The sequence below is a fragment of the Syngnathoides biaculeatus genome, chromosome 6 (genome assembly GCF_019802595.1).
Source record: "Syngnathoides biaculeatus isolate LvHL_M chromosome 6, ASM1980259v1, whole genome shotgun sequence".
In the NCBI taxonomy this organism is placed as follows: domain Eukaryota; kingdom Metazoa; phylum Chordata; class Actinopteri; order Syngnathiformes; family Syngnathidae; genus Syngnathoides; species Syngnathoides biaculeatus.
The window spans coordinates 8037190-8060548 of record NC_084645.1 but is presented as its reverse complement, the minus strand read 5'-3'; the positions used below and the strand labels follow the sequence as shown (position 1 = coordinate 8060548).

The window sequence follows — 23359 nt, the reverse complement described above, 5'->3', positions numbered from 1 at the left end:
GAACAGTCACTGGAGTTGTCAATTGCAGGACAGTTTCTTCATCCGTGAATCCAACAAGTGAGATGGTTTTCCTGGTAATAGAGGTATCAGGTGGCACTGTGATAGTAGAATGCTGAGCTCCTCTGTCAACCATAAATTATAAAGGGAATCCTCCTACCGTCAGGATCATCAAAGGCTCCTGCAGGCCTAAAGATGTGAATTCAGGGCACCATCATTGCGGAAACTGTCCACCAGAGGGCGGTAATACTGTTGGTTTGGCACTGAGGGGTATCCTTGTTGCTGCTGCGGTAGCTGCTGGTGCTGTGTAAGATGTCCTCTCTCTCGGGATTGGTTGTAACCTCGTTGATTGTAGCCACGCACAGGTTGTTGGCCTCTGCCTCTCCATCCGGATGCTTGAGGTCACTGTCTGCAAACGCGGGCCCAATGACCAGGCTGTCCACAATTGAAGCACATGTCAGGGCCACCAGGGGGTGCACCTCGACCTATGAATGAAACTGCTTGATACATCATGTGCTCTGAACCGACAGAGGGAGATGAGATCACAGCAGGAAGGTTGTCTACCTTAGATTCTTTCTCTTTAGCATGTCTCCTCAAATGAGATTTAAGATGTGACAACCTCAGCACCGGGAAGGTCTGGATTGGCCTCCATTGCCTGCGCCACAGACTTGGGAATGCCCTTCAAAATGGCTGCTCGGAACACTTGCGAGTGCAAGGCGGAGGCTGTTTAGGCATGTCCTGTTTTCAGATTGTAATCAGTGAGGGTTTGGTCAACAAAAGCCATGGCCTCCTCAACTGCTTTGGAAGCAAACATCTGAAATGACACACTCGGGGAGGGGAAACAAAGCATCTAACACTGGAGACTAAGGTCAAATAATTTTCCAGCGTAAGAGACTGCTGATCAGGGAGAGAAGAAAAACCTGAATTTCGGATCAGAATATTCAACTGTGAAAGCGCACATGATTGTGTAAGAAGGACACGGACATCACCTGCTGTTAACATTTGTCCTGTAACCGCTCTCTGCACTGCTTGAAGCCAATTGATACCACCAGATTGAATAGGTGGAAGTTTCTGCATCAGCAAACTCAAATCAGTGGGAGAGAAAGGTAAAACATAGCAGTTACCAGAGCCTGTAAGATTTGGGAACGAGTCACAGGCTGATGAGGATGAGAAGCTGGACCTCTGGAAGATTCCTTCGGTCAAGAACAGAGTCAGGGTGTGCACCTGAAAAATGACACTTTAATTCTGTTACTTGGTTCTGTAACTTATCAATGTACAACCTGTTTTCCACTACCCCACTCAAAGGACGTTACCAGCGTAAACAGCAAATTCCTGTTCTTCTCTTCTGTCGGGCTGCTTCTTGTACAGCGCGGAGGGCATGTTTCTGTTCTTCCACTTGAGCGTTCGCTTTGTCTTCATGTTCAGTGGTGATTCTCTCAAGTTAATGTTTAATATTTTGTGGAACCTCTTGGTGTCTATTTAATTGCACCTTATACATCCGTAGCTGATTCAAACGTGCGAATGGGTCAACTCTCAAATCTGCAACTTTGTCCAATTTTCCTTTTAATTCCCTAATGGCAGGAGTCACTCCAGCAGCCAGTTACCACAACTGTATTCATGTTTTTGTTGTGAGCTAGTGATAGACGTTTGATCGTCTACATCTACTTCAAGTCGACCCGCAGTTACATTCAACACTGGAGCCTGAAATTTACCTAAAGCTTTCCTGACTCCATGGTAAGGTGACAGTACAAATGGGTTATTTGGAGACAACGCCGAAAGATGTTTCACCTACAAGTAAGGAGGCGGCGCGGAGGGCACTTTGGGTGTTGATGGTACCAGACCAACACTCTTCATTAATGCCACAAAACACGCAGTTGAAGACATTAGAGGAAGCCATCCATTCTCACAGTTTTTCCTCATCCATTCTTTCAATTGTTCTTTCTCATTCTTGTTCTTTTTCAGGCATGCTTTGATGCCTTGATCCCACATATGCCATCAGAACTATATACAAAAGAAAACAAATACTCATTAAATTCACATTTCACAAATAAATGACGAAACACAAACATACATACATTCCTCACGTGTTCACTTAGCACCACTCATTCAGAATGCTTTGGTATTTGCAGCAAATCGAACCATTCACTTTCCCTATCAAACTCTCCCTGCATTTTGATACGTTAAGATCATCTTTTATCAAAAGTGCTCGAACCTCTTTATTTTCTCAAAAGTACTCGATACCACTCAAACAATAGTACTCAAACCTTAATTTAGCAAAGGCACTTGACCTTTTTTTTTTCTCAAAAGTACTCTTAAAATCTTATTTTATTTGAGGAATTCTAGTTTCTAGGATTCTTGAAAGAACGAAACAACCTCTCCTAAAATAAAATTACAATTGCGCATTTCACTGTTCATCCGGGTATTCTTCTCAATTTCTGTTCATCCAGGTTAATCTTCTCAACTACTTTTATAGTGCACCCTTGTTGGACGGCCGATGTTCTGTCTGTTAATCAACACCTCAGTCCGAAGTCATGTCTGAGTCACCAATTGTTGGAGGACGCTTTTTCCTCCGCATGTTCATTTAATTTCGGGTAGTGAGAATGTTGTTTATCAAAATACAGGATGAAGACGATGAACAGTTTCTTTGAAGCTTTTACTTACAGAATATTCCGGGCACAAATGAATGACACACAATGGCTGGAGCAGACCACAAAGATCGCAAAGATACAGAGGACTTGCAGCATTCTTATACTATCAGAAGGATCTGCATCACAAAAGTATGAAAGGAAAATAAAGAGCAACACAAGAGAATCGCATCCTAAAATAAAGAGCATCACAAAATATCTGCCTCATAATGACTAAACCAAATCTATCTGGTAATAACAGGCACATTCCTACGTCTTGGTCTCTAGTAAACATTTCAGCAAGATTCACTTAAGGTTAACTGATGAGTTGGCATGCTTCAAACATGAGTTATACAGTCATGACTAAATATGAGCAGAAGACATACTTCACTATATAACAACACTAGCTTAAAACATACGATAGCATACATGCATGGTATTTAAATACTTCAAAGTACAACCAAACTCTGTTTTGCTCCCGGTGTCTTTTTAACAAAGTTATATTTTGGTTAATCCTCATCCACAAATCCATCAAACTTCTTATCTTCCGTGTCCAAAATGAGCTGGTGTGCAAGTTCTCCATCAGATACGACAGGTTCCCTCTCGTGATTGTCATTGTCAGTCTTGTTGCTGTGTGACTCCTCAAATATGATGTTGGGTTTTCGAACAACAGAGGAACCAGACACATTAGCCCGAACATCCACAATCCATTCGCAAATTGTGACGCAACTCGCCCGGTGCTTCCTCTTGATAAAGCTGTGTTCACCATTTGTCATCCATCGCTCCAGTGCCACTCGCAACTTCACTTTGTAGACCCTGTTTACGCTGATGTTCAGCGGATGAGGTTGCTTTGTCATACAGGGTTCGCACGCGGCCCTAAAAGTCCCTAAAAACCCCTAAATTTTCGAAGGTGCATTTAGGGGCTCCTAAAAGTCCTTAAAATCCGCGAAAACCGGTCAAGCCCCTAAAAAGGCCTTAAATTAAAAAAAATCAAGGGGAGGACCTCTACCACCAAAATTCTCCCTAAAAATATATTAATCTTTTATTTAAAAAAAAAAAAATAGCGATCCGTCTGGCGTCCAAATCAGCTGGAAATTGTCAACAGAACTCACCGTGTTGACAAGTAGTCGCCATCTTGTCGATATTCCATTGTTTGTTTCCGTGAGTAGGCATTTCACTTCGTCTTCGTTACGACGTAGCATAGTTCTTTCATCGATCCAACTTGTAACACGGGGAAGTGCATTTTTCAAGAAGCTTGGGTTGAAAGTAAGGAGTTTGGGAGCTGGGTTCGTCAAGATCCAAAAGATCGGCACATGTTTTACTGCCATCTGTGCAAGCAGAGTTACCATCTTGAAAAGATGGGCGTCAAAGCACTGGAGTCGCACTGGAAAAACAGGAGACACGCTGATTTGGCGAAGACTCTCTTATCTTCCATTGGTATGAATCTGTTTTCTAAAATATCAAGATAGTGAAGCATCAACTTCAGGAAGTGCATGCGCACTCAGGATCGCATAAAAACGCTTACTTTCATAACCGGTTTTCACCGAACAGCTGTAGCAAAAAAAACGGTACCATAGTGGTGTTTACTTAATTCACCCGCGGGACCTCAAGTTGGGGTGCGGGGTTCCGCACGGACTGTTTTTGTTGTTGCTCTTCCGGAGTGACGAGTTCACAGAGTCCCCCCTGTTATGCGAGTAGTGTTTTGATGTCTGCCAATAAAACAAGTTTACTCCCATACTTTGGAGCGTTTCCTCGATGCCATGTTTGATGTTTCTTTGATTTAACTGAATGTTCTTTTGAGTCCAACTTTACTCTTAACAGCGAAACCTGAAAAAAGTGGAAATGATGTTGAAAAAATAGCGCAATGTGGAGTACCGGAACCGGAAGAAATGATTGGAAATTTTAACCTATTTCGAAAGTCCGATGACGGTTTCTTTTTTTTTTTTCCTTTAAAACCCCGAAACCCGGTTATAACCGGTTATTTGTGGCCGGTTGCGATCCCTAATGCGCACCTACAGTTGTCCAGCCAGAAGTCAGGCTTTATGAACGTAGTTCAATACACGAAGACTGACTCGTTAAAGGCAGAGATCGTGTGGACTTTAAAAGTGATCTGCAGCCATTACAGTTACAAATCTTGTGAAAATAATTCAAAAGTGTTTGCAGTCACGTTCCCAGACAGTGACATTGCTAAAAACTACCACTGTGGGGAAAGGAAGACTCCGTACCTGGCTCCATTTGGCATAGCTGCCCACTTTTCATCTCTACTGCCTCAAAGCCAAAAAAGCCAGAATAGAGACTGACATATCAATGCTTATTGAGAAGGCTGACAGGCTGTGTGAGGAGGCAGAAGAAAAGAGGAATCTGAGGTTTATCACCGAGGCCAATGCACTCAGAGGCAGAGCAAAGGACAAGAGAGCCACTTTGGCACCTCTGCAGCAACAAATAGAGGAGGCACTAGGTTGGCTCAAGGAGCTAGAGTAGGGGTGCTGAAACAGACATCAGTAGAAGACATTTGTGTATATAGTTGCAATTGTAGTTAGAATCTGTTTTTCTGTATACTGTTATGTGAAGACGTTGACAATGGTCATATCAATGAGAACTACCACAAGGGGCGACAGGTGATCACTGTCACAGGTACTGAGATACTGGAACATTTGATGAACCAAGAACAGTTGATTGCACCATTGGGTGAGTCTTTTTTCCTTACTCTTGATTTCCCGTGTCGGCCCTAAATTTTTCGTGTCGGCCCTACATTTTTTCATTGTCAGCCCTAAATTTTTCGTGTTAGACCCTAAGAATGCCCCTAAAAAGCCCTTACATTTTTTTGGTCATACTGAGTATGAACCCTGTCATAGCTCCCGTTATAATACCAAGCTCTGAGTTCATTTGCTGAGCTTGTTTGTTCTTTGATCATTAATCCATTGCTCAAGTTGCTCGGGCCACCTCGCCTTGTTTCCGCGTAAACTCAGGTTCGTCTTCTTGAGTTGGTAAAGCTTGTTTTCCTGCTTCCTCAACTTTAGCACCATGGATTCGTAGTAGTGTGTCAGCAGGAAATGCTCCCGGTCAGTTACAAATTTTGGATGTCAGTTCAGATCTAAGGCGCTCTGATTATAAGGTGCCATCCGTTTTGGAGACAATTTATGATATTTAAGTAGGCCTTATAATCGAGAAAATATGGTACTTTAACTGGACTTGATCCTCTGTTTAGTACTTGAGTACATCTGGGTGGGTATCTGGACTTCATAAACCCCAGTCCCATACTTTCTGTAATTTTTCTCAGACAAATGACACATTCAGTGTCTATTGTTTGCCATCATATTGTCACTTTGTTGGGGGATAGCCATCCCTTCTTTGCATTGTTCAGTTGAGCCAACGCCTTTATTCCTGTGGTTGTTCCCCTCGGGATTATTGCTCTTTGATAGCAGCCAATCTTACAAAGGGAGGCATGGCTGCTGCGCCATCTTCCATCCCTCCTTCTCTGATTATTTCTTGGTTTGAGTTGGCGCAATTAGAATTGACTTCAAATGATCTTTCCCTTGGACTCCTTGCTTATGAAGCGCACTGTACTTGAATCCAGAATCTATGTCACTCTGTCAGAAATGTCATGCTTAACTTTCGTTGCTGCGTTGAGTTGATCTCTGGCCTTGATGTAGAACTGCTGTCCAGCCAAGAATGGGTTGCTGCTCATTGGCTGTCGTCTTTAACTTGGCTTTGTCCCACCTCCATCGACACAAAGGGTTGTTGCTGCTGCTCCTCATTATGGAAGGGTCTTCCTCTCCTGCTTCTCCTACTCAAGTCAGCAGCCATTTCAAGCGATTTTGTATTCCACAATATCTTTGGGATTTTTATCAAAACAATTTTTGATTAGGCCAATGGTTCTCTCAGCCACACCATTTGCTTGACCGACTGTACGGAGCTGATTAAACCTTTTCCCTACTTCTGACACTCCCTGTGCATTTCTGAAATGGGTATCATCGTCTGTTCTCAGTTCTTTTGGTAATCCAAGCCAGTTGCGATTGTGAGTATTACTGTTGTCAGTCTCCATGTCCCCTGCAATTGGCTGGCAACCCATTCAGGGTGTACCCTGCCTGCCTCCTGCCCGATAACAGCTTAGATAAGCTCCAACACTCCCGCGACCCTTGTGAGTATAAGAGGCTAAGAAAAGGTGTGTGTGTGTGTGCGTGTGTGTGTATATGCTATATATTGTTCGTGACCTGGAGCATGAGTGAACTGATGTTCCACCAACGGTCAAAGTACATACTTTTTACCTGCTTCTCTATACATTTTTTACCTGCATGGCTTAAGAACTATTACGCCAAAGCTTTGTGGAGGTTTGCGCCAGTCGTGTTTGTTAATCATAGTTTATGAAACCAAGCCATGTGAGATGGCAGACATGGTTTCTGTTTTTAATTTACAAATGCCGGTAGATTGGCTATCAGTAGCTTTCCGCTGTTACAGTAGCCTTTAGGGCACGCGTGCACAAACGCGCGCGCACACACACACACACACACAATGCCTTGGGAAAGTGTTCGGCCCCCTTGAACTTTCCAAGCTTTCGTCACAATTCAGGCTTCAAACATAAAGATGTAAAATTAAAATTTTTTTTGTCAAGAATGAACAAGTGGGACGCAATCGTGAAGTGGAATCAAATTTATTGGATCTTTTAAACTTTTTTAAACAAATAATAATCTGAAAAGTGGGAGTGCAATATTATTCGGCCCCCTATTATTAATAGTAGGCAGCCAGACCAGACTGCAGTTCTGGAGCTCCTCAATGAGAGTAGAATTTTAACTCCGTTAAAGTATTTGTCTTTGTAGAGCAGAAACCTACAGTTGTATTTGTATCAGAACGGACTTGGTGCATGAGAGTTAACTGTTTCAACAAACAAATTTTTTAATCTTTTCAGTAAATAAAATGGATTAATTTATATGATTCGTTCTTTGAGCTCTAATGCCATTCGCTTGCCCGCTTGGATGGGAAGCATTCAGTCCTGTCCTGATGTGTCAATGGCGACACACAGCTGTTGAGGCTGTGACGATCCGGTCAATTTTCAAAATAAAAGACATTGACACACAAATAGCAATACAACACAAATTATATAAATTGGTCACCCTTTCTCTGCGGCCCGGTAACAAGTGCCTCACGGCCCCCGGTGTCGGTCTGTGGACCGGTGGTTGGAGACCACTCCTGTACATGACTGGTTGACATTCACATTACTCCCCTGGAGTAATGAATTTCTGTCACCATCTTCTTCTTCTTCTTCTTTTACTTTCGGCTTGTCCCATCAGGGGTGTTATCCTTTTCCATCTAAGCCCATCTCGTGCGTCCTCCTCTCTAACACCCACTGTCCTCATGTCCTCCCTCACAACATCCATCAACCTTTTCTTTGCTCTTCCTCTCGCTCTTCTACCAATATACTGACTCTCTCGTCTCTGAACATGTCCAAATCATCGAAGTCTGCTCTCTCTAACATTGTCTCCAAAACATCCAACTTTGGCTGTCCCTCTAATGAGCTCATTTCTTATCCTATCCAACCTGCTCACTCCGAACAAGAACCTCAACATCTTCATTTCTGCCACCTCCAGCTCTGCTTCCTGTTCTCTTCAGTGCCACCGTCTCTAAACTGTACATCATGGCCAGCCTCACCACTGTTTTATAAACTTTGCACTTCATCCGAGCAGAGACTCTTCTGTTACTTAACACACCAGACACCTTCCACTGGCTGTTACAACCTGCTTGGACCCGTGTCTTTACTTCCTTACCACACTCACTATTGCTCTGGACTGTTGACCCCGAGTATTTGAAGTCGTCCACCCTCGCTATCTCTTCTCCCTGGAGCTTCACTCTTCCCCTTCCACCATTCTCATTCACGCACGTATACTCTTTTTGACTTCGACTAATCTTCATTCCTCTTCTTTCCAGTGCATGTCTCAATCTAATTGTTCCTCCACCTATCATCTGCGAGCATCATGGTCCAAGGGGATTCCAGTCTAATCTCATCTGCTCATTACTCATACTATCCAACCTGCTCACTCCAAGCGAGAACCTTAGCATCTTAATTTCTGCTACCCCCAGTTCTTTTTCATGTTGTTTCTTTTGTGTCACCATCTCTAATCCATACATCATGGCTGGCCTCACCACTGTTTTATAAACTTTGCCCTTCATCCTAGCAGAGACTCTTCTGTTGCATAGAACACCAGACACCTTCCGCCAACTGTTCCACCCTGCTTGGACCCGTTTTTTCATTTCTTTACCACACTCTCCATTGCTCTGCATTGTTGACCCCAAGTATTTGAAGTCATCCACCCTCGCTATCTCTTCTCTCTGGAGCTTCACCCCTCCTCCTCCAGTCACCATCTCATGGGCATTTATGTGGCCAAATCTATTAATAGCTTTTTGAACATTTGCCATGTTTTATTGAAAGGATCGGTGCTGGTCGGCGCTCAGGAGACAAAGACCACACTCAACAAAAGACCAACGTTCCCAAATGCTATTTAGCCTCAATAACTGGCATATTTATTTTGACCAAATGCAAGTACTCAAAACACAGTTGACATTGCGTGAAATCAATCATATGAGCCCCTTACGTATGCCGAGAAGGTGGAGAGCCGATCACCCAGGTAGAGCTCCGCTTGTCAACCAGCTGGGCGTCCGTACGAAACCCGCAGCAGACTCTACCTGTTTGTACTCTGCATCTCTATTATACTTTTCAGTTGCATGCGAGAGAAAGGGTGGGTGGCCTACCCGTCCCACCTGGTGCCGCAACGTTTGTTTCCTGATTTACTATTGACACCTATGTGTGTCCTTCAGGCTCTGAAAAACATCTTACGCAGCCATAACTGTCAAGACATCCCACAACAATGTTCGTCTTTGGTATGCATGTGAACAAGATAGTGAAACGGTCCAGACGTCTTGACCAGAAAAACAAGTGAGTGATGCGAAAAACAAGTGAGTGTATGCATGCGAACAAGATAGTGGAAAAACAAGTGAGTGAAAAACAACTTATATAACCATGGTTGCACAATACATTCGGGTATTCAACGGTTATGGGAAGCATCACTAATTAACACTCCTCTCATTCCACTCTTGAGGCTTCACATATTAGTTGATATACCCGTGAAACATCGATGGTAACACTATGCCATTTCCAGTGTGATTCATGATGTCATGAAAGAACATGGACCATAATTCCCGCAACGTTAGGTTTCTGTGAATATATTGATGTAATAAACATCCTTGCCATCTAGCATAAATGTATACATGAGTGGGGTGAGGCAGCAACTTAAGTGTAGTTCTCGACACCGAAGTGTCCATTACTTTTCTCAAGGCGTACAATCATCTCATGCGTTGCATAATCACCCACTCCACTTCAGCTCAGATACGTCTTACGTAGATACACGTTAGCAGATTACATAGTGATAGCAATACTATTACAATAACCAACAGAATCAGAGGGGGCACCAAAGTCCTCCTAGCAGTGACTGACATCCCTGAAAAGATGTCCCACCAGTGATGGGGTGAGGACTGTTGTACTATTTTAGCAGCATGTTGTACCCGTCCGCTGGCTACTAATGTGGACACCATGAGCTTGGAGATGTCAGACGTATGTGACTGTATAATTTTCTGAACTTCAGTGGATTGTTCCAATGCGCATTTGAAACGCTCCAGTGAGAGGTTCCAGGGATTCTTTAGTACATCCCATTGTACTTGTGTCAGCCGATTAGACACAGAGTAATTCGTCAAACGATACGTCTGGTTTTTCTCAATGCCATAGGTGCACATTATATAAGCAACCAACGAAAGGAACCGATGGTACTTGTGAATTATTTTGCATTGTTGCCACACATAGAGCATGTGGTCCCATTTGCCACAACATCTCCCTTCGTGGCTCCCTAGTCCAATCACAAAGTACAGCCTCTGAGTCGGTTAAACATGGATTGCTGTGTCCCTGTTGTAATGTACACGCCATTCCTCCGTCTGTTTCTTCACACATTTTCATCTCATAAGTCGTATTTGTTCCCACATCCATCCACTCTCCATCCAGATGTAGAAACCAAAATCCTGTGGTAGTAATCACCGGTAATACTTAATACATACATATCGTTTTAACAGTAGACACCTTGTACTGAGTCCAATACCCAGCACAATATGTACTGTTGCATTTTGTTTGCTCCGAGTGTAACTGTAACCAAAGTTTGCTACTAATATTCCAAACCCGTCTCCATTCGTGATAATTTCCCGTTGTCATTATTCTCTGGAATCGCTCTTTTTGAGCTTCCGCATGTATCATTTGCAATGCACAGGTTGTCCAATAACCTATATATGATAGATTCTTTAACGCACCATACGTTTCATTCCATAATTTTAACTCCCATGTATATGCATTTTTCCAAACACCTGTGTTTTCCAATTGCCCTATCATAGCTTTTGGAAGCCATACCCCTACCTGATGTATAGCCTCTGATGCATGTTGCCCTGTGTTAGATAACATTGTTCTGGTTACTTCATTATCTGCAGCATTAGCTACACCATACAGTGTTCCCATTCCTCCTAAGAGAGTATCATATCAAGGTCTACGTCTTCGTGTACAGTGTGGTATATCGGGGAATTTTATTTCCCAGTACACTCGGGTTTTAACACTGGCTTGTGCCGTGTGTGTACAGGTATCTAATACTGGTGCTATGTGTGTTCTTGTAGCATTAGGTTTCCCAGGTAACATCCATATTATATACAAAAATGTGTTCCGTCCCGAGATTTCAGTGCTGTTAAAAAAAAAAAAACTGGGTTTCTTTTACGGTAATCGTCCACCTCGTCCAGTTGTGCTCATTGCAGGTCTCGGTTGTCCTGTTGTAGTGGCACATGGGGACTACTGAAGTGACGGTTAACTTGCATCCTTGTTCCACCACCGGGATGTCCTTTCCTCCAAGGCACCTTTTGCATTTCCACATCTGACAATTGCTGGTGACGTTTACCACGCCGCAAGCTTGGTAAGCTGGACAGGTGTAGTCTCCTTGAGTACGGTCCTCGGTACTGCTTTTCCATCTTATGTGGAGCCGCTGGACCTGCTCCAATTTGTCACCCTCAGTCATTGCGCAGCAGAGTTGGACCATGGCACCAAGGACAAGGATACACGTGACCCAGCAGACGACACTGCCACCTCTTGTGCCCTCGGTCTTCCCTGGTCCGGCCATGGCGCCTCTCCAATGATGGTCTTCCAATCAGCAAATACCACCACGGCATCTGTATTACGACAAATAGTGCACACTACAAACATGTGATTTGTTCTCTCTTGTATAACATTTTGACACCGGTACATTTACCCATTTTTCCTCTCCAGGATATAAGACGCTCACAGTAGCATCTTGCCCTTGAGCTATAATTTCTGCTGCTCGGGGAGGACCGTCTGGCTGTTTTACCCAAACTTTTGCCCCTGCCAAATCAGTGGAGCCAAATCCTCCCTCCCCTCTGGTGGTTATCACCACAGGTTTAGGTATTTCTTTTACCTTGGTTACAAGGCAAGGCTTCACTACCAATTGAGCAATTTTGTCCCCTCTTTCCAATGTAAGGGGCTGTTCTGCTAATAATTTGCATACCACTCCAATTTCTCCTTGATAGTCCGCATCAATCACTCCGGCTTGAATTGTTAACCCTTTTAGTGATCACCCACTTCGTGGTAGAATGTGTCCATATGTCCCTGATGGACACTGGAGCCCCAATCCTGTTTTCACTATTTGGATTTCGTTGGGAACCAGAGTGATGTTTGTCGGGATTTTCAAATCCAATCCCGCTGAGCCTGGAGCAGCTCGTACGGGAATTTCAGCTTGAGGATCAATTTTCCACATTTTAATTTCCCCATTGGAATTTTGTTCCGGTTCCCCCATTATCATTCGTATTAGGGGCATTATTCCCGCCCCAAGCGGTCTATTATTAATCTGATTCACCGCCTCGGGTAAGTCTTTGCACCATTTGTCCAGCGTTCTGTTTCGAGATAGCTTTTTCAATGTTTCCTTAAGAATTCCATTCATTCGCTCTATTAACCCAGCAGCCTGCGGATAATAGGGAATGTGATATATCCATTCTACATAGTGAGTCTTTGCCCACTCTTTAGACTCCTTTTTCCCCCATTTTAATTCCCTCAGACACATACCATTTCCATTTGATAATACTAGCTTCCTGTGCGGTTCCTATTCTATGTGTCGTCGGGTTACCTTTAACCCATGTCAAAATCTGTATGTGTTATTAACACCTCATGGCCCATCGTTTGAGCCTCAGTTTCAACCAATGCCCAATAGCATGCTAATAGCTGCTTTTCAAAAGGTGTGTACCTTAAGGCCTGCTTCTGGGAGCTTTCTCGACCAGAATCCCAAGGGTTTACGAATCCTATCTTGCTTTTGCCACAAACTCCAGTTAGCGTATTCATTTAACGCAGACACCTGCAATTCTACCGGTCCCGATTTCAGTTTTCCCAGTGACACTGCTTGCTGTATCGCTTCCTTCGCCATATCAAATGATCGCTGTTTTTCTCCCCAACTAAAGTATCATTATTTCCTTAGGAACTTTTAGCTTTTCCAGGTGCTCTGCTACCACCCGGTGGCAGATTGTGGGACTATGTAAATAACCCTGTGGTTGTCTGGTAAACGTGTAGTGGCGCCCTTCCCAGGTAAACACAAATTGATTCATCCTATCCTCAGGAGTAGGAATAGTGAAAAATGCATTAGCCAAATCTATGACCCCATACCACGTTCCCGGATGATGTTCTACTCGTTCTATAATTGTCACTGCGTCGGGCACCCCGGAAGTCAATGCAGGTGTGCGTTTATTCAATCCTCTGTAGTCTACTGTCATCCTCCCAGAGTTATCTGATTTCCTGACTGGCCACAACGGATTGTTCCAGTTTGTAACATTGTAAGCCTCCTGTCGCCTCTCACTTCACTTGTTTGCGAGCAAGTAACTGGGGAACATTGTAGCCTTTTTGAAGTAAACGGTATGTCAAGTCACTCCTTTATTCACACCAGAGGGCTTTTGTTATAACTGTAAGTACAGAGTGAAAGATGTCACGATAAGTAACGCAATTTAGTGTGCCACGTAATAGCCAAGCTTGTATGTTAACCAAAGTATTGTTCTTAAACAAGGACAATATTTCTTCTAAAATGGTATGCATTAACCAAATTGTTTGTGACCTGGGACGTTGGTGAACTAATGTTCCACCTTATCTCAAAGTACATTGCTTTTTACCTGCTTCTGTATACATTACATTTTTTTACCTGCAAGGTTTATTACACCAAAGCTTTGTGGAGGTTTTCACCAGTGGTGTGTTTTTTTAATCATAGTTTATGAAACCAAGCCATGGGAGATGGCAGACATGGTTTCTGTTTTTAATTTACAAATACCGGTAGATAGGCTTTCAGTAGGTTTCCGGTGTTACAGTAAACATCAAGACTCATCCATCCATTTTCTGTTCAGTTTATACTCTCTGGTCGCAGGCAGGCTGGATCCTGTCAAATGTGCATTTTTTTTTTTTTTTTTTTTTCCAAAGTTTCATCAATATCAGAATCGCCTAGTTGGCCAATACACAATGAATTTGTCTCCGGTATCCGTTGAGAATGAAAAACAATAGACCAAAGGTGTCAAACTCAAATTCACAGAGGGATAAAATTTGAAACTTGAACTAAGTTGCTGGGCAAACTAAAAGAGCCCCACACTTGTATCGGCAATATCTGCCGTATCATTTCAGGCTTGGCAGAGATCCATGTTGCACATACTACTTTTATTTAGAATTTAGAAACCTAATAATGAAATATCTGTGAAAGTGAGTTATTTCAGATCATATTGTAATTGAAACATGTTTAACAACTGTGTGTGCTTCAGGTCTGCTTGCGTCAGTACCAACAATCCAGGAGGAGGCAGAGCCACTGATGACTGATGAGTCTCAGACCAGTAGTGGCCCCGGTGAGACAACAACATATCTTATTCTTATCTCAAATTGAGATCAATTACATCACAATTGGTTTCATTGATTTTAAAAAGTATTTGTTTTTATTTCTCCATCCCTAGCCTCTCCCTCCAAATTTCTTGATGAAGCAGCTGGCTGCTCTATAGCTCCTGATTCATCCACAATATGCACATCTTCCAACACTGGTGTACTTGCGGAACAGGAGAGGAGTGCAATAAGAGGCTTATCCCATACATCTGCCAACTCTTCGGACTCACATATGCCCGCTTCTGCAGCCACAACACGTGCAGACCATTCAGCAGCTATAGCGTCTCCTCCTTCATTAGTCTCAACACCAGCACAGACTCCCTTAACGTCCACAACGTGCATGCCGTCCTTATTGTGTTCCACATCTTCTAGTCCAGCCACAACTCAAACATCTTTGGGACCAAGAAGAAAAGGTTCTACCCGTAAGGTACGTCGTGGCCAGAGGCAGCGAGGACGACACAGCTGCCATGCAGTAGCCATAGAGGGAGAGAGGAGAGGTGACGAGGAAGAGGCAGAGCCAGGAGGAGGGAAAGAAAAGATGGAAGAAGGTATAGAGCCGGAGGAAGAGAGAATGGAGGAAGAGACTCATGCAGAACATCCTCAGAAATACACGGTACAATAAAACATTCATTGCGTCTGCAAACATGTCAAAATAGTGATAAAATGTTAAAGTTTGGAGCTCCAAAAATTAAATACTTGTTTGTAAACAACACTTCACAGTGACTCGATTGACCAAAAAATTCCAAATTGCGTTTTCTTGTTTTGTCTATCTTTCAGGAATAGTAACATCTGACATCCATCCTGGGAAAACTGGACAAAAACAATTGAGGTTTTGTGGTTATGTGGATAATATGCCCTCACAGTTTATAGCAGAGGAACAAATGCACAATGTAATTACATCCAGTGCAATAATTATACCCATAATTCTGCCTTTTTTTTTTTTTTAATACAAAATTTCAGTTTTGATTACTACTGAGAAAGTATTCGACTCAGCTCGTCACATTGAGTTCCAATTGTTTTGCTTTTATATTAAAAAATCTTGTTTGTGCTCCAGCCTACATGATCCAATTCTACGTCACTGCAAACATAACATAATCCTTCTTAATAAATGGTGGGCTATTTTTGTAAGGGCAGTTATAGTGAAACACATCATTGTATTAGATCTAATTAGATTGTGCAGGTGGGCCGAATTCAATGTCCAGTGAGTGTGTACACAAGATATCTGGAAGTGGAAACAGTAAAACACCATTTTACGTGAAACTTGAATATTTTGGTCTAAAGTAATGGGACAGTGCAGAGATAGGTGTATGCGGAAGTGAAAGAAGTTATCAACTGTCATGTTAAAAAAAAAAAAAAAAAAAGGATTTGGATGACTAGAATGTTTAAATGAATTTTAATTCAGTGATTCAAGCAACAGGCACCATATTGTATTGTGATATAGCCTTATTTTACAATACAACCTTGCATTGTCAGCTGCAGCATCTATCTGCTTTCTTCTGCTTCTATTAACAATTTGGTCTAAACCAGATACAATGGGATCACCTGATTTGTGTGTGGAATTCAACCCAGAGGAATGACAATTCTTAATTAACTTACAAAATATACAGTACTGTTCAACATAATAGCAGTTCAATGTGAATAACCAGATTAATCCACATTTTCAGTATATTTTATATTGCTATATGTCAAATAAGTCAATCGGTCCAATAGATTCTCAGAAAACCAACAAGACCACACATCAGCATTCATGATGGACAGACACTTAGGGCTGTGGAATTGGGTCTGCCGTTGACTTTAGAAACTCAAACCGATTTTGAACAAACTGACCACAGTTTTTTATAACTGCTTTACATCTGCGTGGCATGGAGTCAACCAACTTGTGGCATATTTCAGCTGTTATTCCACTCCAAGATTCCTTGATGACATTCCACAATTCATATAAATTTCTTGGGTTAGGGTAACCATTTCTTTTTATGTCACCCCACAAATTCTTGATAGGATTAAGGTCAGGGGATGGGGTTGGCCAGTTTGATAGTTGTCTTATGTTTTCTGCCATGTCTCTGGTTTTGCTCTCCATTTTAAGGCATTAGAGATCATTTTAGCTGGACAGCCTATATTTTGCACCTCTTTATCAGGTTTCCTCTTTGCAATCAAACATTAAATTTAAGTACATTGTTATTCTGAACAATGTGTTAACACATTTTTCCTCATGCTTTTATGGAGAAATGCATGTTCAACAGGTCCTGGCTTCATCCTTAAATAGGGCCCACCCGATTCCCACCTATTTTTCATAAACTTGATGACCTCACTGATTGAATGCCTCACTGCTATTTTTTGAACACACCCCTTTCAATAAATTGTCCATTTGCACTGACTTAAAAGAGTGTGTATATCATGTGAATGCTGGGTCTACTGCACCTACTTGACATATCGCAATACTGAAAACGCAGATTAATATGGTTAGTGACATTGGACTGCTATTATTTTGAACACTACTGTAGCAGTATATTTTGACCTTTTCTGGTATTGTATTGAATACTGAATAGCCCCCAGGGACAGATTTAATGTTCTCTTGTCTGCATCAAAACCTGGCAAATGAATTTTGAGGCAGGCAAAAGACTGACCACAAATAAAATTAAACTTCAACACATTTTAGGCCCTTCAATGTAAGGCTTTTGGGGGCACAGGTTTACGGCATATAATGTATTGCTAAATACAAGGTTTCTGAAATGTTCCAAGACTGATGGCACAAAAGATGCACTGTATTTCAAAACCCATACCCATTAACCTGGCAGCATGATGAACCAGCACATGTACAAAGAGATTTCTGTGGTGTTCTGTGACAATGGAACTGTGGCGGGTTCAACAAGAATCCTTCCGGCAGTTCATGAAGTTGCAGGAAATAAGGTAGAGAGCGTGTTGGGACACCAGGGAGATTACTTCAAAGGGGAAAATCTGTCATTTGGATTTCAAATTATCTTCTGTGATGCCAGTCTGGGAACTTTTCTTGCATTTTATAGATGTCTCAGAATAATGAACTGCAGTCCAGTTATTTACTAACACCCCCCCCCCCAGCTGATTGATAATCATTCTCGTGTTTAATTCTTGTAGAGAAAATCCTGTGGTGTTCTCGCGCATTATTGTATTTTTCAGTTTGTACATAAAATATTTAAACCCCCATACAGCGTTGTTTTTTTACCTCTGGTCAGAACTAAATGCACATTGTCGTCAGTGCAATGCTTATATATGATTTAGTCTTTTCCTAGAGACAACAATTGCAAAAAATGCGCAGTAATATTTAATTTATCAGCTATTCTGCAAGAGTATATATTGAAAATGATAAAGTAAACTGATTATAAAAATGACTTTTTTAAAAAAAAATTGACTAATACCATTAAATTAGATCAAGTATTTTGACACGTCATGGGTCATTTTCCCTTTCAGTTAGAATTTGCAAAAATACTGACTTCATCACAGCCAAATCATGTAATATACAGTTTTAAAAAGATAGCACTTACTCTACTTTGAAACTACATGTTTGCTTTGAGCCATTTTTAAAGAATGAATCTTAAGAAGTTGTAACTATTTGTATGCTCAAATTATTGAGGATAAATGATAGAAGAATGGCTTGTTGTCATCATGGCTTGTCTACCAAATTGGATGTGTCAAATCTCCATCATAAACCACGCATCTGTCCATTTTCCATACTGCTTATCCTCACTAACCTTTGCTGGAGCCCAACTGACTCAACCGAGGCCGGATTTAAACCCGGGTCCTCACTATTATGAGGCAGTTTCGCAAGTTTCTAAAAGCAAGTTAAGAAACTCCTTTGTACCTGGAGTTCAATGAACGAAGGTTAATGAACTAGTTCATATTTTGTACAAATGTGAACAGAAAATTTATATCTGATGGACGTAATTTAGAACGCGCTCATTCTGGCGTCAAAGCTGTTTTTTCTTTTTCTTTCATTCAAGTGTGTCAGGGTTTGCAAGGTGTCTGAACACGCTGTATCTGGCAACCACTATTTGTTTCTACTCTCACTTGGCAAACAGAGACTAAAAACAACATAGTTGTCACTTTTAACTTGATGATTATAAATGTTTACAAATGTTCGTACGAAATGACGTATGATGGCTAAAAAGACTGGAAATTTATCGGGGCTCATTAGAAGTAGTTTCAAGAAACCGTTACGACAAGAAGTTTGCTTTGATCGACAATATCGACCCATATGCCTTGGAGAAACACAAATGGATCACAGAAATGTGTGTGGGGTAACCTATCGAGACATCGTCAACTATCTCCTCTTCTCGACAAGCGCTTATACTGTGGACCAACTAAAGAATTACAGAGTTCTGGAGGCCTAGAACCATTTCATCAATGGCTGGGTTCGTGATGCGGTGGAATCCATTTTAAACAACCTGTGTCTCCACGCTGCTAAGGTTAGCGTACTGCACAATGCAATTTCAATATGTATTGCGTTGTTAAATTATGTTGATTATACCAACAAAAGAGGTGTAGATTATTTTTGTTTTTGTATCCGAGAGGGAGAGAGAGAGAGGTTCGACCGGGACTAGTCCCAAGTGGAGCCCGCACCTTTTTCTCCACTTCCTACGGCTAGATTTTTAACTTAACTCAGGAAACAGCTAGCGGTGCGGTAACTCGTTTTTACAAACTTATTATAATCAAACAGAAAATACAGATTTTGGAGACATGCATTGCATTCACACGCGAGTATTACGTATGCCCTTGCCCCTAAAGAATACTTCTTCACAAAACTTAGTTATTGCTAAGTGCGAAATTCTAAAAGGTATCCAATGGATAGGTTTCCAGTTATGCCATCTTGTGTGTCATGGAGGTCAAAGAACACGGGTGATAGGTGAAGCGTGAAGTTTTATTCTATTGTTAATTTATCCGATTAGTCTAAGGGTGGTGGTGACATCATTGGAAACCTATCCACACTTACCAAGAACAAAATGCTCTGAGCAAATTCGGACGTCAGGGAATTACTTTGCTGCTAGATCGGCTCTGCTAAAACGAGACAGCCACACTTGTCGCCGTTTGGTTGCTAACTGCTCTTTTTTCTCGCACTGGTTCTTGATCACAGCTGGCAGTTGAAAAAAGACCCTTTACAACACCCAATTCGTTTAAGCAACCGATAACAGAGAAGTGTGCTCCCATTCATACACTTTTCTGAAATGCTTCCTGATTAGTTACTGTTTGTTTACATGCATTCAGCAAACCAAGATGGCGCCCGCGTTCCAAATCGGAAGGTGTGTGGCGTCGGTCGAAAACAGTCTATGGATAGGTTTCCAATTACGTCACCACTGTCCTTAAACCAATCTGATAAATTAACGATAGAAAAAACGCTTCACCCATCAAATGTGTTCTTTGACCTCTATTACGCACACGATGGCGTAATTGGAAACCTATCTGTTGCGCGGGGTAGCAGCAGGGACGTTAGCTCGGTCGCGGCACGGCCCCAACTGCAATTTTTTTACGCTGGTATTTTCCTATAGTACCTTAATGCAACCTTCCTCCAAATGATGACGTGCAATTTCAGCGACATTTAACGTGTTTTAGCAAGTTGGCTAAGGAATCCATGCTGTAAATAAGGACTCATTCACAAGTTGGTTATTATATATTCGATGACGAGATGACTGCGGAAATAATCTTGGCTTTGAATATACTCACGAAACCGCAGGACGGTAAGACGTTCACAATTTATAGTTTTGAAATTGTCATGAAACTCGAATAGTCTAAATCATGTGGCATTTGTTTAACTGGAAATACAGTTACCTCAAAGTGGCGATAAATTCATTAGTTATATTTTTTTTAAATCTTAACTAACGCATTTTACTGGTACGTTAGCTCTGACTGTTTTCAAAGTTTGTACTCATAGAATCATTTTGTAGCCCAATTCTAATTAACGGACTGGTTCAGACAGTTGAATGACATGTCAAAGCGTCCCTGGTCGCCAACGAAGTACACAAACCCTAATTCTAATGAATTTGGGACGTTGTTAATATCGTAAATACAAACAAATACAGTGATTTGCTGACACTTTTCAACATATACCATTTAATTCACTGCAAAGGCAATATATTCCATGTTCAATGTTTTTTAATTTTTTTTACGGATAATATATAGTCATGGTACGTATGTGTAATGGAGGATATGCGGCATGGAAAATGGGTGTGGAAGATAATCATGTTTTGTTTTGACTGCAGATATGTCTGAATGTAATGCTCAAATCTCAAGGGAGGAGGCGTTTTCATCAGCACTGCAGGCAAACAGAGGTGTTCTCCTGGAGAGGCTGCACAGTGATAAAAGCCTGCAGGAGGCGAGGAGGCTCAGGGAGGACGTGATGGCTGTTGCAACCTGGTTGTTAAATGATTCTGAAGATGTGACTTGGGGCTTTGTCCAGGAATGTCTCCTCCTGCTGCTCAGCTTATCACTGCACCTTTCTGCTCAGGTCAAGCTTTTCAGACAAACATCTACCCCCTCTGCCAAATTACGCACCCCTGAGATGGCTCCCCCCTTACCACCAGATGTCCTCAGTTTCACTCAACAGAAAACAGTTGGGGCAGCCCTTCAGTTTGTGATTTCTTTAGGACTTTGTCCTTACTTGGCTCCAGGTGTGGGTGTGCCACTGGGTCACAGGTCTGCATTTGGTGCAATGGTGGAAAAAATCGTATGTAGTCAAACAGCTGTTGAGGGACCACACCGTCTCCTGACAACGACGACTATATTGTTGCGCTTTGCTGAACTGTCGTCACTCGCCACACTGGTGTTCACCCGGCACCTGGGAGATCTGATGGCGGCACTTTGTCAGCTTGGCTATCAGCCGCAGCAGTCCAAGGCAAGCAGCCCAAAGGATGTTCAGGTAGGTTATGCTTATATTGACTTGTTTGTTCTCTCAATTGATAGAACTTAATTCATGCCTTAGTGTCATACCACTCAAAACTGAACAATATTACATTTTTATGAGCAGAATTTTTTCATACGGCTGTTGGTTTTAATCTCAATAGATTGTGTAAATGATGTCCATTGGACACATAATTTAAGTGTGCAATTTTTACATGATTTTGTAAAAATAATGATCCAGGTTGAAATTATTTTTTCTTTGTAGGTGCTTAGTGAAGAGGAACGTAGAAACGTTCAGGAGGCTCTCCAAAATCTTCTGGTAAAAGTGTATCAACCAGTTGTTATAAAGGAACTTCTTATTTTACAAGGTGGAGCCAAACAGGTTTGTCTGTGTCTTTGAGATGGGTCTTTACCATAGAAACTTTATCCAAATGTTCTTAAAGAATGATTGTCGAACAAAATATACATTTGACGAGTGATTACCATACCCGCCTCGCAGTTGTAAGATTTGGGGTTCAAAGCTGTGTATTAATATGAATTTTGTATGTTCTCAATGTGCTCGCATGGGTTTTCTCTGGTCAAATTACTAAATTGTCCTAATTTGTGAATATGTGTCCGCTTGTTTGTGTATATTTACCAGTGGCCACTGCTTGTTGTACCACACTAGCCTGCAGTCAGCTGTGATAGGCTCCAGGTCATCTGAGACCCTAATGAGGATAAGTGGCATAGAAAACAGATTAATTGACTAAATAAAAAGAAGGGGTAGAAAAATACAAACATAACCAGTGAGTTTCAATTACAATCCTGGGAAATAAGATGAGTGTTCTCTCTTTATGTCTCTCTCTCTCAAGAGTGGTACAGTAAGAAGCTCCAGTGTTTCAAGAAGAAGGACAGCTCCTGGATGGTTGAAGCGTCTGTGTGGTCAGTTGTTATCTGAGTGTCTGATGCAGCCTCACGGGGTCCAGGCTGTAGTCAGAGCCATCCTGGAGGGAGGAACAGGTAGGCAAGCGGCAGATGATGGAACCCAAAATGCCAAATGGAAATGCGTTGTCTCCCTTCTTTCCTGTGGTACTGCTTCTGTCCTTTAGGGGCTGAGTCAGATTGGAAGAAATGTGACAGTATAGCCAAGATTCTCACAACATGCCCACAGCAGTCTGCGTCAGCCAACACTTACTATAAGCAAGTCTGTTTTCAGGTCAGTGTGCACACATAAAGCTGTAATTATGGGACTTAATTTTCACCGAGAACAGTGGTTCCCAAAGTGGGGTCCACGGACCCCCAGGTGGTGAAAAGCGTCTTTCCAGGGGGTCCATGACATGATGTCTGAGATGGAGTAGTAATAAAATATTTTTCTGAAGAAAAGAACAAAAACAATTTTTTTTCTTCTGTCTCACTATATCTCCCATCCTATTTATCCTATTATGAGCCCAGCCCAGATGAGTGATTCAGGCAGCGTCACACCCCAGCCCTACAGTGCCGATAGCTTAGCGGAGAGAGATAGCTGTGTCCAGCACTACAATATTGGTGAAAGTTGAAGTTGGGTGTCCGGGCGCTTTTTGAACACCTCACTAGGGGTCTGGGCCCAGCTTGACTTTGGGAACCAATGACCTAGAACCATTAGAACACGCCAGTGAAGCTAAATTGTATATTAAAGGTCTACAGACATGTATGGCATGATTTTTAGTATGTTTTTAATGAAAACAAAAAGGAATGCACCCATCTGTTTTTTCACCACACGTCAAGATGTTGTCGTATGAATTTTTGTATCTCCCACCATGAAAATCCTCTCAAGCCATTCGTTTTGGAGAAGAAGCAAGTGATGTTTTTTCCAGACGCCCACAGTATCGGCTTCGTGTGTTTTACCGGTGGGAAAGTAGCTGTTTTTTTCCTGTTT

The 23359-nt window shown here is 42.0% G+C and overlaps 2 protein-coding genes across 4 annotated transcripts in view; both read left to right on the top strand.

Moving 5' to 3' along the window:
* cry2 (cryptochrome circadian regulator 2) overlaps positions 1-16229 on the top strand; it is a 37661-nt gene extending 21432 nt beyond the window's left edge. Inside the window, exons 11-13 of one of the 3 annotated variants that reach the window (XM_061822954.1) lie at positions 14490-14570; positions 14649-15214; positions 15379-16229. In XM_061822954.1, coding sequence (XP_061678938.1) covers positions 14490-14570; positions 14649-15214; positions 15379-15384 — 653 coding nt within the window. In that variant the 3' untranslated portion in view covers positions 15385-16229. Of the gene's footprint in view, positions 1-14489; positions 14571-14648 lie in introns of all 3 variants that reach the window. The other 2 variants (XM_061822953.1, XM_061822955.1) reach the window with 2 other exon arrangements.
* A 3695-nt stretch (positions 16230-19924) lies between these two features.
* tango6 (transport and golgi organization 6 homolog (Drosophila)) overlaps positions 19925-23359 on the top strand; it is a 42728-nt gene continuing 39293 nt past the window's right edge. Inside the window, exons 1-5 of the mRNA XM_061822956.1 lie at positions 19925-20306; positions 20829-21484; positions 21731-21847; positions 22317-22464; positions 22554-22660. Of these exons, the coding sequence (XP_061678940.1) occupies positions 20255-20306; positions 20829-21484; positions 21731-21847; positions 22317-22464; positions 22554-22660 (1080 nt within the window). The 5' untranslated portion in view covers positions 19925-20254. The remainder of the gene's footprint in view (positions 20307-20828; positions 21485-21730; positions 21848-22316; positions 22465-22553; positions 22661-23359) is intronic.